Genomic DNA, 18,437 nt, shown 5'->3' with positions numbered 1-18,437 from the left:
CACACACACACACACACACAGGCTCTGTCTGCAGATACCATTCAAAATTATCTGGTATGGAAAGAAGGATTGTATTTTTGGAACAGAAATAAACTCATCCTATTAAGGCGCTTAAGGAATAAAGGAAAAAAGAAGAAGAAAAAGAACTGTTGTATTCTCTGCTACTGATTATGTTAACATTATTTATACGTGGAAATTAAAAGAAGTATGATTTTCTCATTACCGTGTTCCCTGGCAGGTGGTTCTCCCTGTCCCGATGTTATTGCTGTAACTTGGTCTAATAAAACTGCAACTTTGGGGAAAATGAAAAATCGCACTGGCTTAGAAGTGTTGGAGGCAATAAAGCCATGGACTTCAATTAATTTCAAGTATGGGAGCGGTTTAAGGCCAACCAGCAGAAATTCTATTCTGCCCATGTTAAAATGAGGCTTCACCACATTTACTTTTTATAACCCATATAAAAGTCAAGTAAAAGTAATGAATATCTAAAAGCCATCTTGGTGGACTGGCAAAGACTAACTGTATTCTTGAAACTTATCTTACATACTTCTGCCTGTGCTATGAGGATCCATAGCTAAACATCAAACTACCAAGAAAACAGCCCACTTTCCAACCCATTTCCCTGCCTTGCAGCGGACCTCCTTCCAAGCCACTTCTGCATGGAAAAGTGCTGGCAAAAGAAAGGAAAACTAAGATCATGTGGCTATAATTATTACCAGGCAAGGAATATTTCTTCAGCTCAGTGGTAAAGTAAAACTCTGTCGCTCTCTGCTCCCAATAGTGTCCATCGCAAAACAACTGCCTCATTAAATTTCTGCAGTAAGATTAATATGCCGTAGCTGCACTACATTTATAACTTGGTACTCTATAAAAAGCACATTTAATGGTTAGAGCCAGAGTGTAGATACAAAGTATTACTATAAAAACTTCTGGCAGTGCGTATACAAAGTGGGCCTTCTGTACTGCTCATTCTATCAGAAGGGGTTTTGTTTTTAACATCGGCATTACATTCTTGCTAGGGAGAAAAACAGAATGTTAAATCTCGCCCAGAAACAGACAGAGAACAACACCGGACAGGATGGGAAATAAAGAAATAAATAACCTGTGAGACAATGTAACCATTGAGAAATATTTTAAGGAAAATACAAAACAAAACAAAACCAAAAAGACAGAAAAGTAACCATTCCTTGTCATATTACCTCTGGTTTCACAGTTCCCTATTTCTTCAAATTGGTGTGTGTTTGTAGGAGTCTAAGTGTGCTTTTTATCCCCCATCCCCCCAAGTTTACACATCGCTAAGTGGAGACTTAAGTATATTCAGAAGAATTTGAGACAATATACTTCAAAAAGAAGCAGAGAGTCCTCATTTTTTTGAACGTGGTTTTTACACAGAGCTACTAGAACCCAGGAAAGGCACAAAACAAAAACCCATAGGATGTGAACATAACAGAAATATGAAGTATCCCAGCTGACCACAAAAATAACTGCATTCTTCACCCTCCTAAGAGCAATAATCTCGACTGTCCTCAAGCAAGTTACCTACTCTGAGATCGGCGGGCTTCTAGGAACATACAGAATCACAGAATGGCCCAGGTTGGAAGGAACCTCAGGGATCATGAATCTCCAACCCCCCACCACAGACAGAGCCACCAACCTCCACATTTAAATGTGGAGTATTTATCTAGTTGTATCTAGTATTAATACAAGACCAGGCTGCCCAGGGTCCCATCCAACCTGGCCTTGAACACCTCCAGGGACAGATGGGGCATCCACTACCTCTCTTGGCATCCTCTTCCAACACCTCACTGCTCTCACAGTGAAGAACTTCCTTCTGATATCCAACTTAAATATTCCCTCCCTTAACTTAAAACCACTTCCCCCTGTCCTGCTGTTATCTACCCTTTCAAAGAGTTGACTCCCCTCCTGTTTATAGGCTCCCTTTTGGTACTGAAAGGCTGCAATGAGGTCACCCTGCCTTCTTTTATCCAGCTCTCCCAGCTCCCTCAGCCTGTCTTCATAGGGGAGGTGCTCCAGACCTCTGATCATCTTTGATCTTTGAACATTCCTTACTCAAATGAGACCGCTTAGAAGAGGCACTTCTGCTCTTCTGTAAACCAGTACCAAATACTGCTTGGATATCAAATACCTCTTGAATTCTCAAAATCAAATGAAATTTAGAAAAATTAAAGAGCCCTTGTTATAGAGAATTAACAGTTACTTCACAACAGCTTTGTCCACCCTATTCTTCAGTAGGACTTCAAACAAAGGATCCAGGGATTTGGTACCTGGTCTTATCTAACTGGCAAGAAATTATACAAATAAAGAAAAGAAATGACCCCTATTCACATGTTCTACAAACATGAAAATAGTTTGGAATGAATGTTCGAGTTCATCTGAAATGGCATAGGGTGGGGACTTATGTGGGGGCTTATTTCTAGCCCCCACTATTTCTAGAGGAGAGTTATTTCTAGCAGCAACAAAAAGAAAAGTATGCTGGACTTTCAGAAGCATCTCATCATCACTGTCTTGAGCTACCAGAGGAAGAATTTCTAATTCTCAGGAACTGAAAGCAAGGAGGAGAGAAATGCTATTTTCCATCGTGAGCCTCTAAAATGCATTTTAGGCTGAAACCAAGGAGGAGGAATACAGGCTTTGCAAAATCACCCCGATACAAAAAATCCCTCACTCAAACTGTTGTCAAACAGTAATCAAACACTAAGGAAGGAATTTGGCATTACCAGTCTGTGCGGCTGTGTGTCCCACACCTGCCTGCAGGTCCTCTGTTTCATTTTCTTCTACTGTCAGAAAAAAAGGTAAACAAAACAAAAACAAAACAAAACAAAGCATGTTAGGCAGGTAGCTGAAGGGTTTCAAGCACCTTTACACCAGCTTCAGTTCTGAAAGCCAGCAATGCTTGTACAACACAGCCAAGAAAAGCTGATACAGGTCCTCTGCAAAGTGCACACAGAATAGGCTGCTGTAGGGAAGCTACATGTCGGAGAGCAGAGTGACCAAATAAGTTTCATGCCTTAAAAAAGGAATCAAATTTCCTCTAGGATATGTCCTCAGTGCACTCTGCTGTATTTGATTATGGAAGTAAATGAGGGAATAATTCTGGGCTTTAAGATTCTCCTCACTCATTCGGCACGGATAAGAGAAAGCCTTCTCCTGGCAGACAGGAGAGGTGTGCACTAATTCATACATAAGCTTTTTTAAAAAAAAAATAATAATAATCCTATATTCAGTAGCAAGCATCTCAGCAGTGCAGACAGCCTTGCAAAGGAGAACTAACCCCATGCTGTTTTACTGTATACACCATGCCAGCATCTTTCCCTTGGCTCACAGCTTTCCAGAGCAGTAGAACTAAAAACAATACAATTCTTGTCAGATTCACTATTCAGAACTTGTTGGGCCAAAGTGAACCTAACAAGAGCCATTCTGCTGCTATTTTGAAAAAAAATTAGAGAGCTGTTCTGGTATGCTCTGATATGATGCCTAAGTAAGATTGACTCTCCAAAGTCAAAGCAAGGGAAGGCAGAACCGTTTCCCTTTTATTCTCCAATAGACTGAGGTCTTTGAGTTAGGGAGCAGCAGAGAGAAAAGAATTCTTTCTCCCTCCACAGGGGAAAAAGCTGAAAGGGGAAAGATTGCACTCCTACAGCATTTCCACTTTCAAGAATTCAGGCCTCGACAAATAATCATGCAACTGAGTTAAAATCCAAAGCTTTGGGGGCCTTTTCCTGGTCCCTGGGATAACAGAGTGCAAGACATTTAAATCTAGGCACATTTTCAAAAGAAGAAATATGCATACACACTCCACAAGTACCTCTTTTCCTCCTCCGCCAACCCCAAGGCTTCATACAATTGGTTGTTTCTAGAATCTGGGTTTCTAGAAAAAAACACCAGTTTTCATGAGGACACTCTTAGGATACCAGAAACCCAAAATACATAAGAAAGAGTCAAGTTCAATATCACGAAGGACCCTAAACAAGCTCTCTCTCTGCCCCGGAGCTGTGACTAGTATGCACACTTTTCTCACATCAACAGAGAGCTGATAAAGTTTCCCGGAGCCCCAGAGTATGTAAAATATTTCACAAAATAAGAACTGAAGAGCTGACTGTTTCACCTAAGCTTGCGTTTTGCAGCCACAAAACCAACACAACTCGGGCCGCAACAATGCTCCGCGTTTCCCTTTGTCATGCAAAAGCAGCCAGGCCAGCAGCCCCAAAAGGCAAAGGAAACCGGTCAGACAAAGGGAGTAAGGGGAGCAGCTCAGGGAAAGGAGAGCTTCAAGGGACACGTGGTCAAATAAAAGCTAAGCTAAACAGAGATTTGTCACTAAGGCAGCACGGATCAGTAAGGTTTATTTATACAAGGAAGAAAAATAATGAATACAACTAGTGTACAATTAAGAAAAAAAGAAAACACACACACACACACACAAAAACCAACAATCAAAAAACAAAACAAAACAAAAAAAAATACCCACAACCATTTGTGATGCTCTCAAGACCCAAAGCAAAACCTGTGAAGCAGTAGCCCCACCTGCCCCTCATCTTGCCCACCACTAGGTTGGATTTATACCCCAAAAATGTTCTCAAGAACTACAGATTCTAGCACTCCATGCCCCAAGAGGAAACCCATTGTGGCTATCAGTACCTACTGATGAGCTGCAGCACAAGTGCTAGGTGCAGCTGTTATCTACTAGTGAAATCCTCTGGCACCACAGGTCTCAACTGTGAACACAGCCCAAAAAGGTCATTTAGGAACTCTGCTATTTTCAAGTCTCCAGAATGAGTTGAGGTGTTGCCCAAACACTCTCAAGAACCAACTCAAGTGGGAAACTTCAAACTCAAGCACTGTTTGCCTAGAAGTAAACAAGCTCAGCTTATTTAAAGTGGATCTCCATTTAAACATGTTTGCAAACCAAAATACAAGAGTTGGTCCTTTTGAGTTTTATGTACTGAGTTCTCCCAGCAGCACTAGACCCTCATTGGCTGCAGGAAGGGCGCATGCTGACACATGCTTGGCTCACAGCTGCACCGATACAGTTAGGTCTTAAAATGGAAATAAAACAAACGTGGCTGCTGCCTAACAAATTGTTCCCATGTCCGCTTCTATCGTGCAAATCCATGCCAGTGTATGCCTTGTGAAACCAACTGGTTAAAGATCGTGAAACTAGATGATCTTTGGGGTCCTTTTCAACCCAGGCCATTCTGTGATTCTATGATTCTATTAAACTTCCCCACTATTATGAGATCTGAAAATTCAGAGTGAGGCTGAGGTTTGCATTCAACAGAGGTTGTCTGCTATGTCCTTACAACAGTAAAACAAAACGGTAACAAGTATAAGAACATGCAATGTAGCGGTTAGCATCTTTCTAAGTTGTTGTTCAACCTTCTAAAGAAATCTGAGTCCCAAAAGAACCACACAGGTCACAGCAGGTCATGACACAAAGACTTGCTAATATTCAACTGTCAGGAAAATTAAACCCCATTTTAGGGGGAAAATACTGTAAAACGAATTTTAAAAGCCACTCCACAAAAACCACAGAATAAGGGAAACCTTGGCATTAGCACCACTCATCTACAAAACTGCACCTTAATTGCCTTTGCTTTAACCTAGGCTATTCTTCCAATGTGCTTGGTATGCTGCAGCAGGAAAGCTCCAGCTGGCAGCAGCAGAGAAGTTCCCCTGATCATCACTTTAAACCTCTCCACAACTCGATTCTGAAAAGTTCAGTACGATTTCAGCCATTGACCGCTGCTAAACTCACCTACCTGTGATCCTCATGTTTAAGGGACATTACAGTGCCTAAAGTAAACAATTTTCTTTCAGGAGAGAAAGGCAACTTTAAGCAAAACTAATATAGAGATACACTATAAATGCTGGTAGCTGAAAATGTTTCTCTAACACTAGCACGAAATGTAACTAAAAAAACCAAACCCAAACAACAACAACAAAAAAACCCACAAGCATTATACGAAAATAAAACAGTAGCATGTACGCACTGTTATTAATTCAAACGTCAAAATTAGTGATATTCTAGGACTGTAATTGTGCATAGGGGTGCCATCTTCAGCACAGCATTTAGCACATCCTGGCATAAGAAAAGATAAACTCTAGATAACAACGTGATAGAATACCACTAAGAGGAGAGGCCTCAGGAAACCAGAACAATAGCTTATGAATCCAGACCCTGCATAAGCGATGCTACTACTCAGTAGCTCTTCCAGATCCGCTTGAAATAATGCTGTCATGAAAGCAGCAACGTCTCTTGCCTGTACAATTATGTGTTTGTGACCACAGGTCACTTATTTTGTTGGCTGCTGAAATCCTTTTTGATTGACCTATCTCTTCCTTAAGACAAAATGTCAAATCCCTACCATATATTTTCCCAATGCAACTTTGGAAAAACAAAACAACCAAGAAACCCAAATACTAAAATTTCTAGACCAGATGAACACAACTGTGACATCACATTTCTTGAGAGTGAGTTGGTCCTGATTTCTTCTTTTTTGTTTGTCACAACAGCGGAAAATATAATTCCAGCACGTCAACTCCACCTCCTATTATAAAAGCATGCGGCTTGGACAGATACCAGTTTCTAAAAGTTTCCTGCAAATATGCATCTCTAAACCAAAGCTGCATCAATGTGAAAGGTTAGGACGCTTCAGCCTGGTACAGCCAGTGCCCAAGGCAAACTGTGCTTCAGCTCATCTCTCATGCTTGTGCTAAGGAACATCAACAATGAGACCAACTCCAACTTCTAAAGTAAATACATACATATATATATATATATATGAGTGGTATTATCGAAGACAGTTCTGGGAGGAAAACCTTGGGATATTCATATAGCGGTCCTACAAATAACTCCTGACTGCTCCACAGCAACACCTGCTGATCAGGGAAGATTTCACCTCTTCTTCTTACAGTTTCTTTTCAGAACAAACAGTTGGCTTATCAAGGATTATTTTAAGAAGTTAGTACCAAATATACCCAGATTTCCTGGTTTGCAGAACCTCATTCATATTCTACTGCCTAACCCCTCACTGAAGAGTTAATCTGTAGCGTTAGCACCCTAAGGAAGGGCACAAGTCATTTCTGGTTGATGCCTGGGAAAAAGCTTGTATGGCAAAGAAATGGATAAAATTAGAAATGTGAAAAAGGGCATTTTCACTGCAAGGGAAGCCTTTTGGAGAACCCTGGCTAAGATTTATAGCTTCGGAGCTATTACAAATCATAATGAAATAAAAGCAAAAGATAATTGAAAAAAAAAAAAAAAAAAAAAAAAAAGTCTATTTTCTTCTAGTCTAGGTGGGTTAATAAATTGGGAAAAAAAAAAATACAAAAAAAGACAAAAAAAAACCCAAACCTTCCCTGAATGTCTGAACCTCCTTGTTAAACAAAGCAGGAGAAGCCACACATTCCAAAATAAACCATGAAAATAGACCTCTATTGATTTTATCCTTCCTAAAACACATTCCTTGAGAGATGTGAAAATAAACCTAATACAGTAACCAAGACTGTCAGAGATAAGAAGTTTGGAATATATATTTTTAACTTGCACTTAGCATTTCCTATGATTCAATACCTGATCCATACATTGCCATTAGCATACGATCGGTAACTCAATTTAAAGCCATCCTGCATAAAAGCTTTTTTCTAGGACAGAAACTTTGCCAAGTGCATCTTCTATCTACATGTTTGAATAATTTCTTCAGACAAGTAATAGAGACACCAGCTGAATTAGCATAATCAATACACAATTTACTGAGTTACCCAGACAGAACAGAAATAAAGCCTGCATGCCGTTATTTCACCACCTACAAATTACTGTAATTTCTGGAAGTCTCTCTCTTTTCTTCTCTTTCTCCCATGAAGTCACATAAAAAACCAAGAGGACATTCATACCATGTCCAGGTAGATATTAAGGATGATTAAATAGATTAATCACATAGGCAGAAGGCAAATTTAAGAGTCAGTTACAGGAGGTGCTGAGCATCCTCTGGCTCTATTAAATTCAATAGCTTTTGAAGATGTTTCATACTTGGCAGTAACATGCTGTAGAAATCTAACTCCTTAAGGCTTTGATCAAGATACAAACTGAAATTAAGGCAGCTACAGAGTAGCATTAATGCCAGATCAGATGCCAACGTATCACCTGCTCAGGCTACACCTTGCTCTGCTTTCTGCCCTCCCTGGGCACTGACACATGAAGGCTCAGCCTTTCAACTCATCCTCACACCACCGGTAAGCAGCAATTCAAAGGATGAACCCTGGAAGTTTACAGTCACCTCAGCCCACTTCATAATGTTCTGTAAAGAAAACCAGTATTCAAAAAAGTTCAGAACTACCGATTCCTCTTGCACATTCTTTTTAGCCTATCTCAACATTCAGCTTTATTTTTTTTTCCTCTCCTTTCCTGCTTTCTTCTTCTTCCCCCCTATGTCATTCTTGTAGAAAGACTGAATTAGGAGTTCCCAATTGGACAGCAAAGGTTGGAAAATATCATTGTTTTGCTAAAATATTTTCCTAAGCAGCATATAAGCATAAAAATGATAAGTTCACTTAACTGGAAAGAAACTATTCTTAAGAAATCCTTTGGGTAGTCTTTGCACCCTTGATCTCCAGGATGACAGTGTCCAAATGTGACAGCTGAGGACACCCAGTTTTACATGACACTGTGGGCAGATTAGGCAGAAGGCACTCCTTCCTGAAGCAGAAGGAGAATCCTACCAAAAGCTGGGGATAGGGGATATCATTTCCTAGACAACTGAGATGGGACAGATTAATCCTGCACAGACTGCTAATTTTGCTTCCCTAGATATCTTGTAGCAAACTTAGGCTACACCTACACATATTCATATTTTTGTTACTTAAGGTAAACTTTAAATAGTATGTCACAGTTTTCCAAGATACTTTTCTCCAAAGAATCCTAAAGCTTTTTAAAACCATCAGTAAATTCCAGATAGCCCTAAGACTCTGCACTGTGTAGTGTAACAGATGATTACAGGCCTCCAAGTCAAATCCGGGACCATGATGAGTCTTGGCAAAGAAAGAGGGAGTCTCTGCAAGTCAAATCTTAATTCTAGGCTAAGGATGTTCAGCTGTCGTGCCTATTGCAAACTGAGCATTCGGTCTTTGTTTTTGGCAATGTGACTGTGGACAACCAGACCTTTTGAGGAAAGGCACTAAGAAAAACTTCAGTTACCAAACCCAATGCTTAATAGGAGTGCTGTAAGAGCATTTTCTCTCTGTACACTGAAGTTGTGTACCACTTAAGCTTTCTTACTCTCCTGTCTCAGAGACATAACTAAGAATTTTCACTATTTCTACAGACCTGCATTTCCAACTGTGCTTAGAAAACAGGAAATTCATTAAACTGTCTGCAAAAGCCTAAACTCCACAAGACAGAATAATCTGAATCAAACTGGTGCATGGATCACAGAACTTCAGTGTAACACTACACAAGTCTGAAGACAGAAGATCAAAGGAAGGAATATGAGGACCGACAATCAAGGTTACTGAAGTTGGCCACGACATCTGAAAATGAGGCACTTAGTCTGAGAAGCTGGAGCCATGTGACACCATTCTAATAACGTCAAAGAAAAAGACATATTTATTTGAGTAAAAATACACCCCTTTCAAATTAGATTATCCCTGATTTACCAGAGATATAAATCTGTTTTGAACCATGATTTTGTCAACTTGTTTATAATCCCTCAAAATTTCAGCTCTGTTATAGATGAGTTTTTAGCATCTAGATCACCACTTTGGTCTGTATATCCACAAAGGAGCTTAGAAGCCCAAAAGCTAGTGAGGGGACCCTGCATCTAAATTGCCACAAGTTCTGCTCAGTCACCACTCAGGTCAGGCAGTACCAATGGTTTTTATCATCTGGGCTTTCTTGGTGCTATGCAGCTCAGTGCTGAAATTAAACCAAAGCCCCACCACAGCTGGTTTGTAAAATATTTAGTCCTACTTTCCTTGAATTTGGATGCATTCCTACAGGTTTTTCTTGAGAGCTTACATATCCTTGCTTGGTCGCTACAAGATGTTAGCAGAAAACGTGTGAGTTTCAGTATCTCTTCCTTTCCCCCTCTTGCCCACACCCACTGGTTAGATCACTCAGCCAGGATGTGGGTGGCACATGCTCAACTTTCTTCTTTATCAGAAGGATTTATACTCTTGTCATGAACTTCCTAGAAAAGAACACTTACCCTCAGACTTGCTGTGCACTCATTCATTGCTACTGAAGCTGCCATACCTCATCTACAATATTCACTGAACTAGAAGGAAGGAGAATTAGCATGATACTCCATCCTTGTAGTCAGGGCACTCACCTGAGAAGCAGGACACCTGGATTCCAGATCTAGTTTCTGTGAAATAACTCATTAGAAAAAATACTACAGTAAGTAGTTGGCAGACCTGGACCTGGGTATCTTCTTTCTACGTAGGTACTCAAGCCATCAGATGCTTGAATCTTGTGTATGAGCACTCCTTCTCACTCCTCTTCTCCAACAAGCATTTAACTACACTTTTGAAGAGGGAAATGTCACCGGCAAGAAGGGCCACACTTTGCTGCGGGATGACTGATACACTGCCAGTGAGATACCAGATTCAAACATTCCCAGCCAAAGCACAGAACAGAACTCCTATCTCTCACACTCTAGCAGAGTGAAAACTCCTCAATCAAGGGGAGAGGAAGAGCGTTAGCACAGCCCCCCAGTTCATTCTGTTCTGGGAGAAAAAGAACATCCTGTTCCCTGCCCCCAGTAGCAGGGCCAGAACAGTGACTGCTGACTACAAGGTAGCCAAACATGCTAAAGTACCTACAACTAGAATGAGAGGAGGTAAGATACACTATTCCTTCCAAGTACTTCATGCTGACTGAATAATCCTACTCAACAACATCTGCAAGCCCCTAACCAGCCTAAGAATTGTACAAGGAATCCAAGTACCTGATGCAAGGTGCTAATGCCAGTAGGCAACCAGTCATCTGAAAACTAAATACTGCAGCACCCAAGCCCTTCCTTTGGGTCTGTCCTTCGGAGCTTTCTTAGTTGATTTTCATTTGTATCTGGTGAGTCAACCGATCCACTAGAAAAAGGGCAAAGTGAATCTTTTCCTACTCTCCATCCTTTAGAAATCATTAAATCCAACCCCTTTTCAGCAGTCACGCTCACAGACCAATGGCAATCTGTTTCCTTCTCCCACCTTCAGAGCAAAAATGTTACATCAGGCATGGATCTTGACATCCTGTTGTCCTGGAACCCGTGAATCAGAAAGTTCCTTCCTTGCAATTGTATTCTTTGGAGGTGGAAAATAATTAACTTCCCCATCCCCCCACCCCCCTCCTACTGCCACTGTCAAGTTTAAGAATTCACTTGGCTGTTTTCTTTTCCAGACAGTCATCACAACTCAGTGCCAGAGAAAGTTTTGTTGATCAAAGCACAGCCCGGTCTTCCCAAGGACACTGACTCACTACATCACATCATATGGTCCAGCAACACAGCAGGTAGCGTGGTTTTGTTTTTCAAGTTCCTTTCAAGAAGTTAAGGAGTCAGTAGAGGAAGCTGAACTCGATAGGCTACCAAAAGGAGCAAACAACAAAAAACAAAACCCAAACTTCAACTAGCAGGGATTTCATCACCTGATACATATTTTCCTAGCAAAACATAAGCTAACATTAGTAAGGTCACACCTTTCAGGGACTGTTTACAAAAGCCAGTTATGGTGAAGTTAACTGAATCACTTAGATTGAAAAGTTCTCTACCTTTCCCACACTCATGCAGAACACTGAAAGTCTGCATGAGAACTTAAGAGTGAAAATTTGGATTTCCTGTAGTGCAGGAAAAACAAAAATCCTATTGCGGGTTATTGCCCCTCAAAAAATGGGGTTGAGAAGGAAAGGAGCACTGCTTCTCCCTCTATCAGAATCCCGGCCACTTGTCTTAAGGCCAAATGGTACTCTGCTTCAGCCCGGGGGCTGTTTAACTAGTGAGTGGCATTTTCAAATTTGTAAGAAGTGTGTGCTAGTTACAGACCCTTCACTTGTAAAGAATCATAATAAGCACTTGTCAAATCAGAAGAGAAGGCAGCAGGGGCAGGGGGGTGGCTGTATCAACAGGCTTATCGAATGACTTAAGAAAAAATACTCAGAGGAATAAAAACTGTAACCTTAGAAAGAACAATTACACTTAACTGTGCCTGTATTTAAATGCACCTCTCTGCCTTGCTCCCGTGATAAGAAAAAAAGAGGAAGAAAATAACGCCAAGGAAAATACATCCCCCAAAAAATCTGAAATTCCACTGGGCACCGATAGTGCTGGATCAGTGAGCAACAATCCTACAGCCCTTTGGAGTACACATTACACAGACTCAACTGTATGATAAAGAATAACTTGTGCAGCATCACTCCAGTTAGAGGAAAAGCCAAAAGGTTCACGTGCGTGCACAAAAGAACATGAACAACCCAGACTAAATCATAAGAATAAAAAAATAAAAGGAAGGAAAAAAATCTCCTGCATCCCTTTTTCAATAATTATGAGCTATGGAGGAAAAGAAAATGTTTAGAGCTAACAAGACTTTGAAGGTAATAAAGCAAACAAACAACAAGAAAGCGTCAACAATGTTAATGGGTAATGTCAGTCTGGGAAGACAATGGTCCTGGTTTTAAATCTTCACACTGGAAGAGGGGGATTTTGTGCAGACTTGCAGAAGTACATATAGGACAGAAGAGCATAAAACCAATTTCTTGGAAAGCAGTAGGGTTGAATTAAAATGCTAATTATAACATGTTGTAATAAAGATACCCCCAAGATCAGCCCTATCTTTTTTGCTATAGTGGAGTCCCTAGGCATACGGCTAAGTATTCCTTGATCATTATCCTAGCTAAAACCGGAGCTACTGAAGTTTAGGGGAGTTGTATCTAACAGAATTTCTTTCATCTCTAATAATTGCTAAACTAGCATAATTGCTGATACTTGAGGTGAAATAGAACCCAAGTTGTCTAAAAGTTAAAACAAAAACAAACCTCACCACCTCTTTATGTACTTCTTTTTTTTTCCAGAACCCTTTGCCAAGAATTGCATTGTGATTTAAAAACCTTTAAAATCTTCACATGTGCTATCTGACTTTTCCAATAGAGAACTGGGAAAGCTGAACGCTTTTCTACTAATGGAGCTGCAAAATATATTTGAAAACAGACATCTACTCTTTCACAGCATCAAATAAAGGAGGCCAAAAATCCTCACAAATTTGTTTGTTGTCCCTTCTGAGAAAGATAATATTTACATATGCGCACATACATGTCACATCTCTGATTTAAGGGAAATAGAGCGTTTTCCCTACCAGGACTGATTCTGACTTCAAGTAGCTCTACAGGAATCAATGGAAACCTTAAAACACATCTGGGAAAAGATGCTGAGAGGTCTGTCTTGAGGTATCAGCACTGGTACTATATTTTCATCAATTTAAAAACAAAAATACCTTATTTGAAACGTTTTACAAAGATAAAGCCACAAATCCACGTGGTCTACATAAAACATTGACAGTTCTTCTAGATCTCTTCCTCATTTGCAAGTATTTAAAAGGCTTTTTATTTTTCCCTTTCAAAATGCATGAGCCTCTACATACTGAATCCTCTGTTTCAGGAGGAAGAAATAAGAGCTATTAAACCCGCTGTAAAGTAGACTGAAAGAATGACAGAGCAAAAGAAAGCCCTTCCAGACATCTCAGCTCATGGCTCATACATTGCGTTACCCCACACACATCAGAAAAGTGCCTCCATCCCAACAGCTTCCCGTCTTAACCAAGTTAGCAGCAACTGGAGAAAGCAACATCAAATTGAACCAAACACGCAGTTTTTCTGTCTCTTAGTGTCGTATTTGTCACAAGTTTTTCACTTCTGTGGAAGCGAACCGTACAACCAGTAGCTGTTCAGATGGTCAGCCTAATGGTACCTGTTCCAAGGTAGATGGTGATGGTCAGTAAAAGCTGTGCAGGCCCCAGAAATGATGGGGTAATGCTGCTGTAATTCTAAAGCTAATTGAGACAGTCAACAGCACTACGCGTGGCTAGATTCAGTGAAAATTACTACAGGTTAGTGATGGTTTTGTTGTTTTATTGTTTTTTTTATTAATACATGAAGGAGAACAGGGCACACGTCATCGAGTCAAAGGAGAACACTATAAATAGCCCGCATTATACAGCGATTCTGATCTTAAATCCTCTTTGTAATTTGCTTTTTCAAGTACTCTTTTATGTTCAATATCTTAATTTTTGCCCTTTTTTGGATGGCCAAATACAAGCCAGTGACCCATTCATGCATCAAACAGATGTTTCTGCTTTTCAGGCCAAATGGAATCTTATGAATTTTTTTTGTTCCCTCCCTATGAAACGATGATGACAAAATAACAGAGTCCCTGAAATCAGCCTGTTCAGAAGTTCTTTGGACCGGCAATACTGGAACAGTAAGTCAAGTTCAGAGAAATCATGCCAATACTAATTGCTGGTTTTGTTTATGCTGGATTGATTATACTCTAATCAGCAGACAATCTAATGACTTTAGAGTCTAGTCCATGTAATTTAGAAGCTGGTTGGGGCTGAGGGTAAATATTCAAATAGTTGACAGAGACACAGAAATGTAAAGGCTACAGTCTGAAGGGGATCCAAATGTCAAATTCTCTCTAAGCTGTCATCACTATTAAGATTTCTGTTTTGATCCACCGCCACTCCACCACCCTTAGCACTACAGCACACCACTTGCACCTCCGCGTGGAAAACATCCTTTAGCTTTGAATTTACGATGAGAAAACAAGTCACGTTAAAACACAGCCACATTTACTCAGCCCTCCAACCAACACTCTGCGTCAATTGAGGCACAGCTGTAAATTCAGCCAGGATGGAAAGAGGACCAAGGTTTGCCTCAAGAGAAGGAACAACTCACAGAGACACCCGGGGCTTGCCAAAATATTTCAAGACACAACTTTAAGCAATGCATCGATTGGTAAAACACAGCAGATCATTCTTTTCCTTCTCATCTTTCTAGGAACTAACACTCACTAATTTCACTTCTGCAGTTACACGTGGGATACAAAATTACCGGGAAAATAAAAGACTTTGAAGTAATAACTTTATTTGTGTTGTTTGTTTTTTTTTCAAAGGGGGAATAAAATAGAACCCTTTCAAAGATAGGTGCTTCTATTTAATCTGTGGGGAAGTTGTAGTTTCCTTGTGAAGGCTTATCTAACACCTACAATTTCAGCAGTTTTCATGGGTGACTTCAGCATAGTGGCTATTGCCTGACTTTAGCTTAGAGAAACCTGAATTCAGAATTTAGTAGGACTCCACTTTCATTCAGGTTTGCGTAAAGAATACCTCTTTTTCCTTTTTCAAGGTAACTGTTTTTGTAACTTTTAATTTATTTCTAAGCAGAAAGTTTCACACCAAAAGCTTTCAGTGAGGGCAAAAGAAAAACCCCAAACCCTCCTGAAATTAAAACCCCGTAAAGTCAAAGGGGGCGAGCAGGGCAGTCAGCAACCTAAGTTCGATATATATAAAGCATGCCAAGTCAGAGAAAAGGTTTACCATTCAGGTAGCCAAGTTAAACAAGATAAAAGCGAGCTGCTCTTCACTCCTCCTTTGCTTTCTTAGCTCAGGGGTCTCCAGCATGGGTTTCTTTAGGAGATGCTGCTGTCCTTAGGAGATAACAGTGTTAAGAAGACATTCCAATCACCCTTCTTCAGCACCCTGCTCAGGGGCTCTTTTGGAGGCTTTCAGAGGGGCATCGTATCTCTGACTTATCTTTTCCCACCTGCTTTGCTTCCTGCTACCCTCCCTCCCCCACCAAATGTATGTATTAGCTGATTTTGATCGGGTCAGTGATAACTAACACATTAAAAAAATAAAAAAATAATAAAAAGTAGGCAAGGAAATGGGATAAATGAATCAGTAAAATAAGATATAGGTTAGGACTTCTGAGTTTTATGCAACTGATCTTTCTTCTTCCTAAAAGAACCTGGCAGTTGAACTTCCATTCTTCCTTTCTAGAATCATATAAGATATTTAAATCACCATTTCTCAGAAAGTTAAATTATTTATCTCTTTTTTTCCCAATCATTTCTGCCACAACCCTGTAGTGTGTCTGTAGAAGATGCATTTTAGAGAAAGCGCTTACTATCTTATTTCTCCTCGGGTAAATATTTGTATTCCTTTTAAATTGGAGAGGGTTTGCCATGCCTTTTTATCACGAGAGGTGCTCATCAGTAGGTGTTGGGGGGCAGGCAGGGCAGAGTTGGTAACAAACCAGAAGGGAGAAAGAAAGAAGGAAAAAAAAAGGAGAGTTGAGGGGGGTAAATAAAAAGAAAAAAGAAATAGGAAGGGATCAGAAACATAAACAGAAAGCTGGGTTATTCGGAAGAATATTTTCCAAAAAAAATAAAATAAAATAAAAATAAAAAAAGGAAGAAATTTAGTCATTAGCAAGTTCTTAACACCCACCATTTCAGATGAACATTAGTTTAACGCATTCGGTATAAAAAGTCAATTGTCATTTTGTTTTAATGTATTTACCTGCCTCGTATCTCTATTCCCCTAAGATATAAGTTTCAAATTAAGTTATCAAAAGTGACAGACGTATCAAAAATATCTCTCCTATCCTCCCCCCAGAACGGGTTGCTAAGTACATGACAAATTGGAAATGTAATGTGTAACTCCATCTTTTATTTAGATGTGAAGCAGCACTCGTGAGTTTAAATAACTAATTTACATACAGTCAAAGAAGAGGTTTTTTTTTTCGGAGAAGCAATTTAAAATACTGTTTATTTTTGAACTATAGAACTATATTTTGTCCTGACTGCATCAGTAATACTACCGAAATGGGGGACTGAAAGAAATCCTGAGTAGTAATTCTCCTTGCAACGTTACTTACAGCTTTTGTTTGTTCACTACAGATGAAGATGTAATAACTGATGGGCAGGCTCTTATCAATGAATTTAAATGCCGTGTCTACAGAAGCATCTTTAAACTCCTCAGATGAAGCACGTTATCAGCCCTGCAGAAATCTTACCATCGGGCTGCTCTCAGAGTGCTGGTAATCTACTCACAAATGGACACGATTCAAGAAAAATAACACAGAGAAAATGAAAAAGATATCTGAACAAAGGCCACCAGGAACGATAACCCACTCCCCAAAGGTAATTACAGCAGCAATAATTACAGATGATGATTGATTTACTGCCTCCTTTTAGTTGAAAAACAGTAAATAAGATACTGTGGAGAAATCTGCAGCATCGCTGTCCTGAACATCAGGAGGTTTCCTTCAGTCAGGAGTTCATTGTCAGCAACGCAAGCTACTCCAGCTGAACCGTGCGATGTTGCTGTTTTCTCATGTCAGGGACTCTTAAGCTACTGGTGCATAGGGAAGGCAAAGTCCATACCTACACATAAAATGGAAGCTGTATCTTTGGCTTTATTTAAGCGGGATGCTCACAGGAAGGCATCTCACAGACCTTCTTTTCTGGAGCACACCTAGCAAATAAGCACGAGTGAAGCATGTCTGTCAGGAGAACAATTTTCTCCATCTGCCCATCAATTCCGCACATCTACTATTTGCTCTGAAATACCTGGAGGTCTGAAGCTACATTCGGTTAAAGCACCCTTTTGCAGATAAGGCCAACCGGCCGCCCTTCCGCCGGCTCCAAACTCTTTGTTGCACGTAAATAAATCCTCCCCGGGAAGCTCGGGATGTAAACGCGCACTCTGGCTGCAGAACTTTCCCCTTGGGATCGCTGTTATGAGGTGAGGGCACAGCAGCTAGTTTGTTCCCCGCGAGATGCCAAACAAAAGCACCCCTGAACTACACAAACTTCCCTCAACAGCAGGTAAAGCAGCACGTCCGAGGTTTTAAAAGGGAAAGCCTGCCCTAAAGCTCACCGAAGTCAACAGGAAGACTTGAGGCGGGCAACTCCTGGAAAGAGTTGTTCCAAGCGAGCGAAGCTCAGCGCTGCCCGGTCCCTCTCCCCGGCGGCGGCACTGGGCCCCACACCGCCCCTCGGGGATAACGGAGGGTCCGCGCCCCCCGACGCGCACACACTCAGCCCCAGCCTCCAGAAGTTACCCCCCGGCAGCCTCAGGCCTCCCCCACCCGCAAAGCGGCCAACTTATCGCGTTGCTGACCTGACGCAACTCAGGCTTTATTCAACTCCACTGCCGCGACCCGGAGGAAGGCGCGCATCCAAGGAGAGAGAGAGATGGTGATGGGAGGTGACAGCCACCCTCCCGCCGCCGCCTTCCCCGCTCGGGCACCCGGGCCAGCGGCTCCTCGGGGGGCGGCCGCTCCTCAGGGGGAGTCGCGGGCGGGCGGAGGGGCGGCGGCGAGGCCAGGCCGCGCGGGGCGGGGAGGCGGAGCGGGGGGGCTCCGGGCCGGGACG

The 18,437-nt window shown here is 41.1% G+C and overlaps 1 protein-coding gene across 6 annotated transcripts in view; it reads right to left on the bottom strand.

Annotated features, from left to right (window-relative positions):
• Positions 1-18,437, bottom strand: part of ZNF521 (zinc finger protein 521) — a 236,405-nt gene that overhangs the window by 215,727 nt on the left and 2,241 nt on the right. For 2 of the 6 annotated variants that reach the window (XM_072329989.1, XM_072329992.1), the window contains exons 3-4: positions 3,827-3,889; positions 2,739-2,798 (exon numbers count right to left, since the gene is read on the bottom strand). The exons of 2 other annotated variants lie outside the window; for them this stretch is intronic. In XM_072329989.1, the coding sequence (XP_072186090.1) occupies positions 2,739-2,798; positions 3,827-3,889 (123 nt within the window). Of the gene's footprint in view, positions 1-2,738; positions 2,799-3,826; positions 3,890-18,183; positions 18,323-18,437 lie in introns of those variants that run through there. 2 more of the 6 variants (XM_072329993.1, XM_072329995.1) reach the window with 2 other exon arrangements.

The sequence above is a fragment of the Excalfactoria chinensis genome, chromosome 2, assembly GCF_039878825.1.
Source record: "Excalfactoria chinensis isolate bCotChi1 chromosome 2, bCotChi1.hap2, whole genome shotgun sequence".
Lineage (NCBI taxonomy): Eukaryota > Metazoa > Chordata > Aves > Galliformes > Phasianidae > Excalfactoria > Excalfactoria chinensis.
The sequence above is the reverse complement of the archived record's forward strand: the minus strand, read 5'-3'. Positions and strand labels throughout refer to the sequence as shown.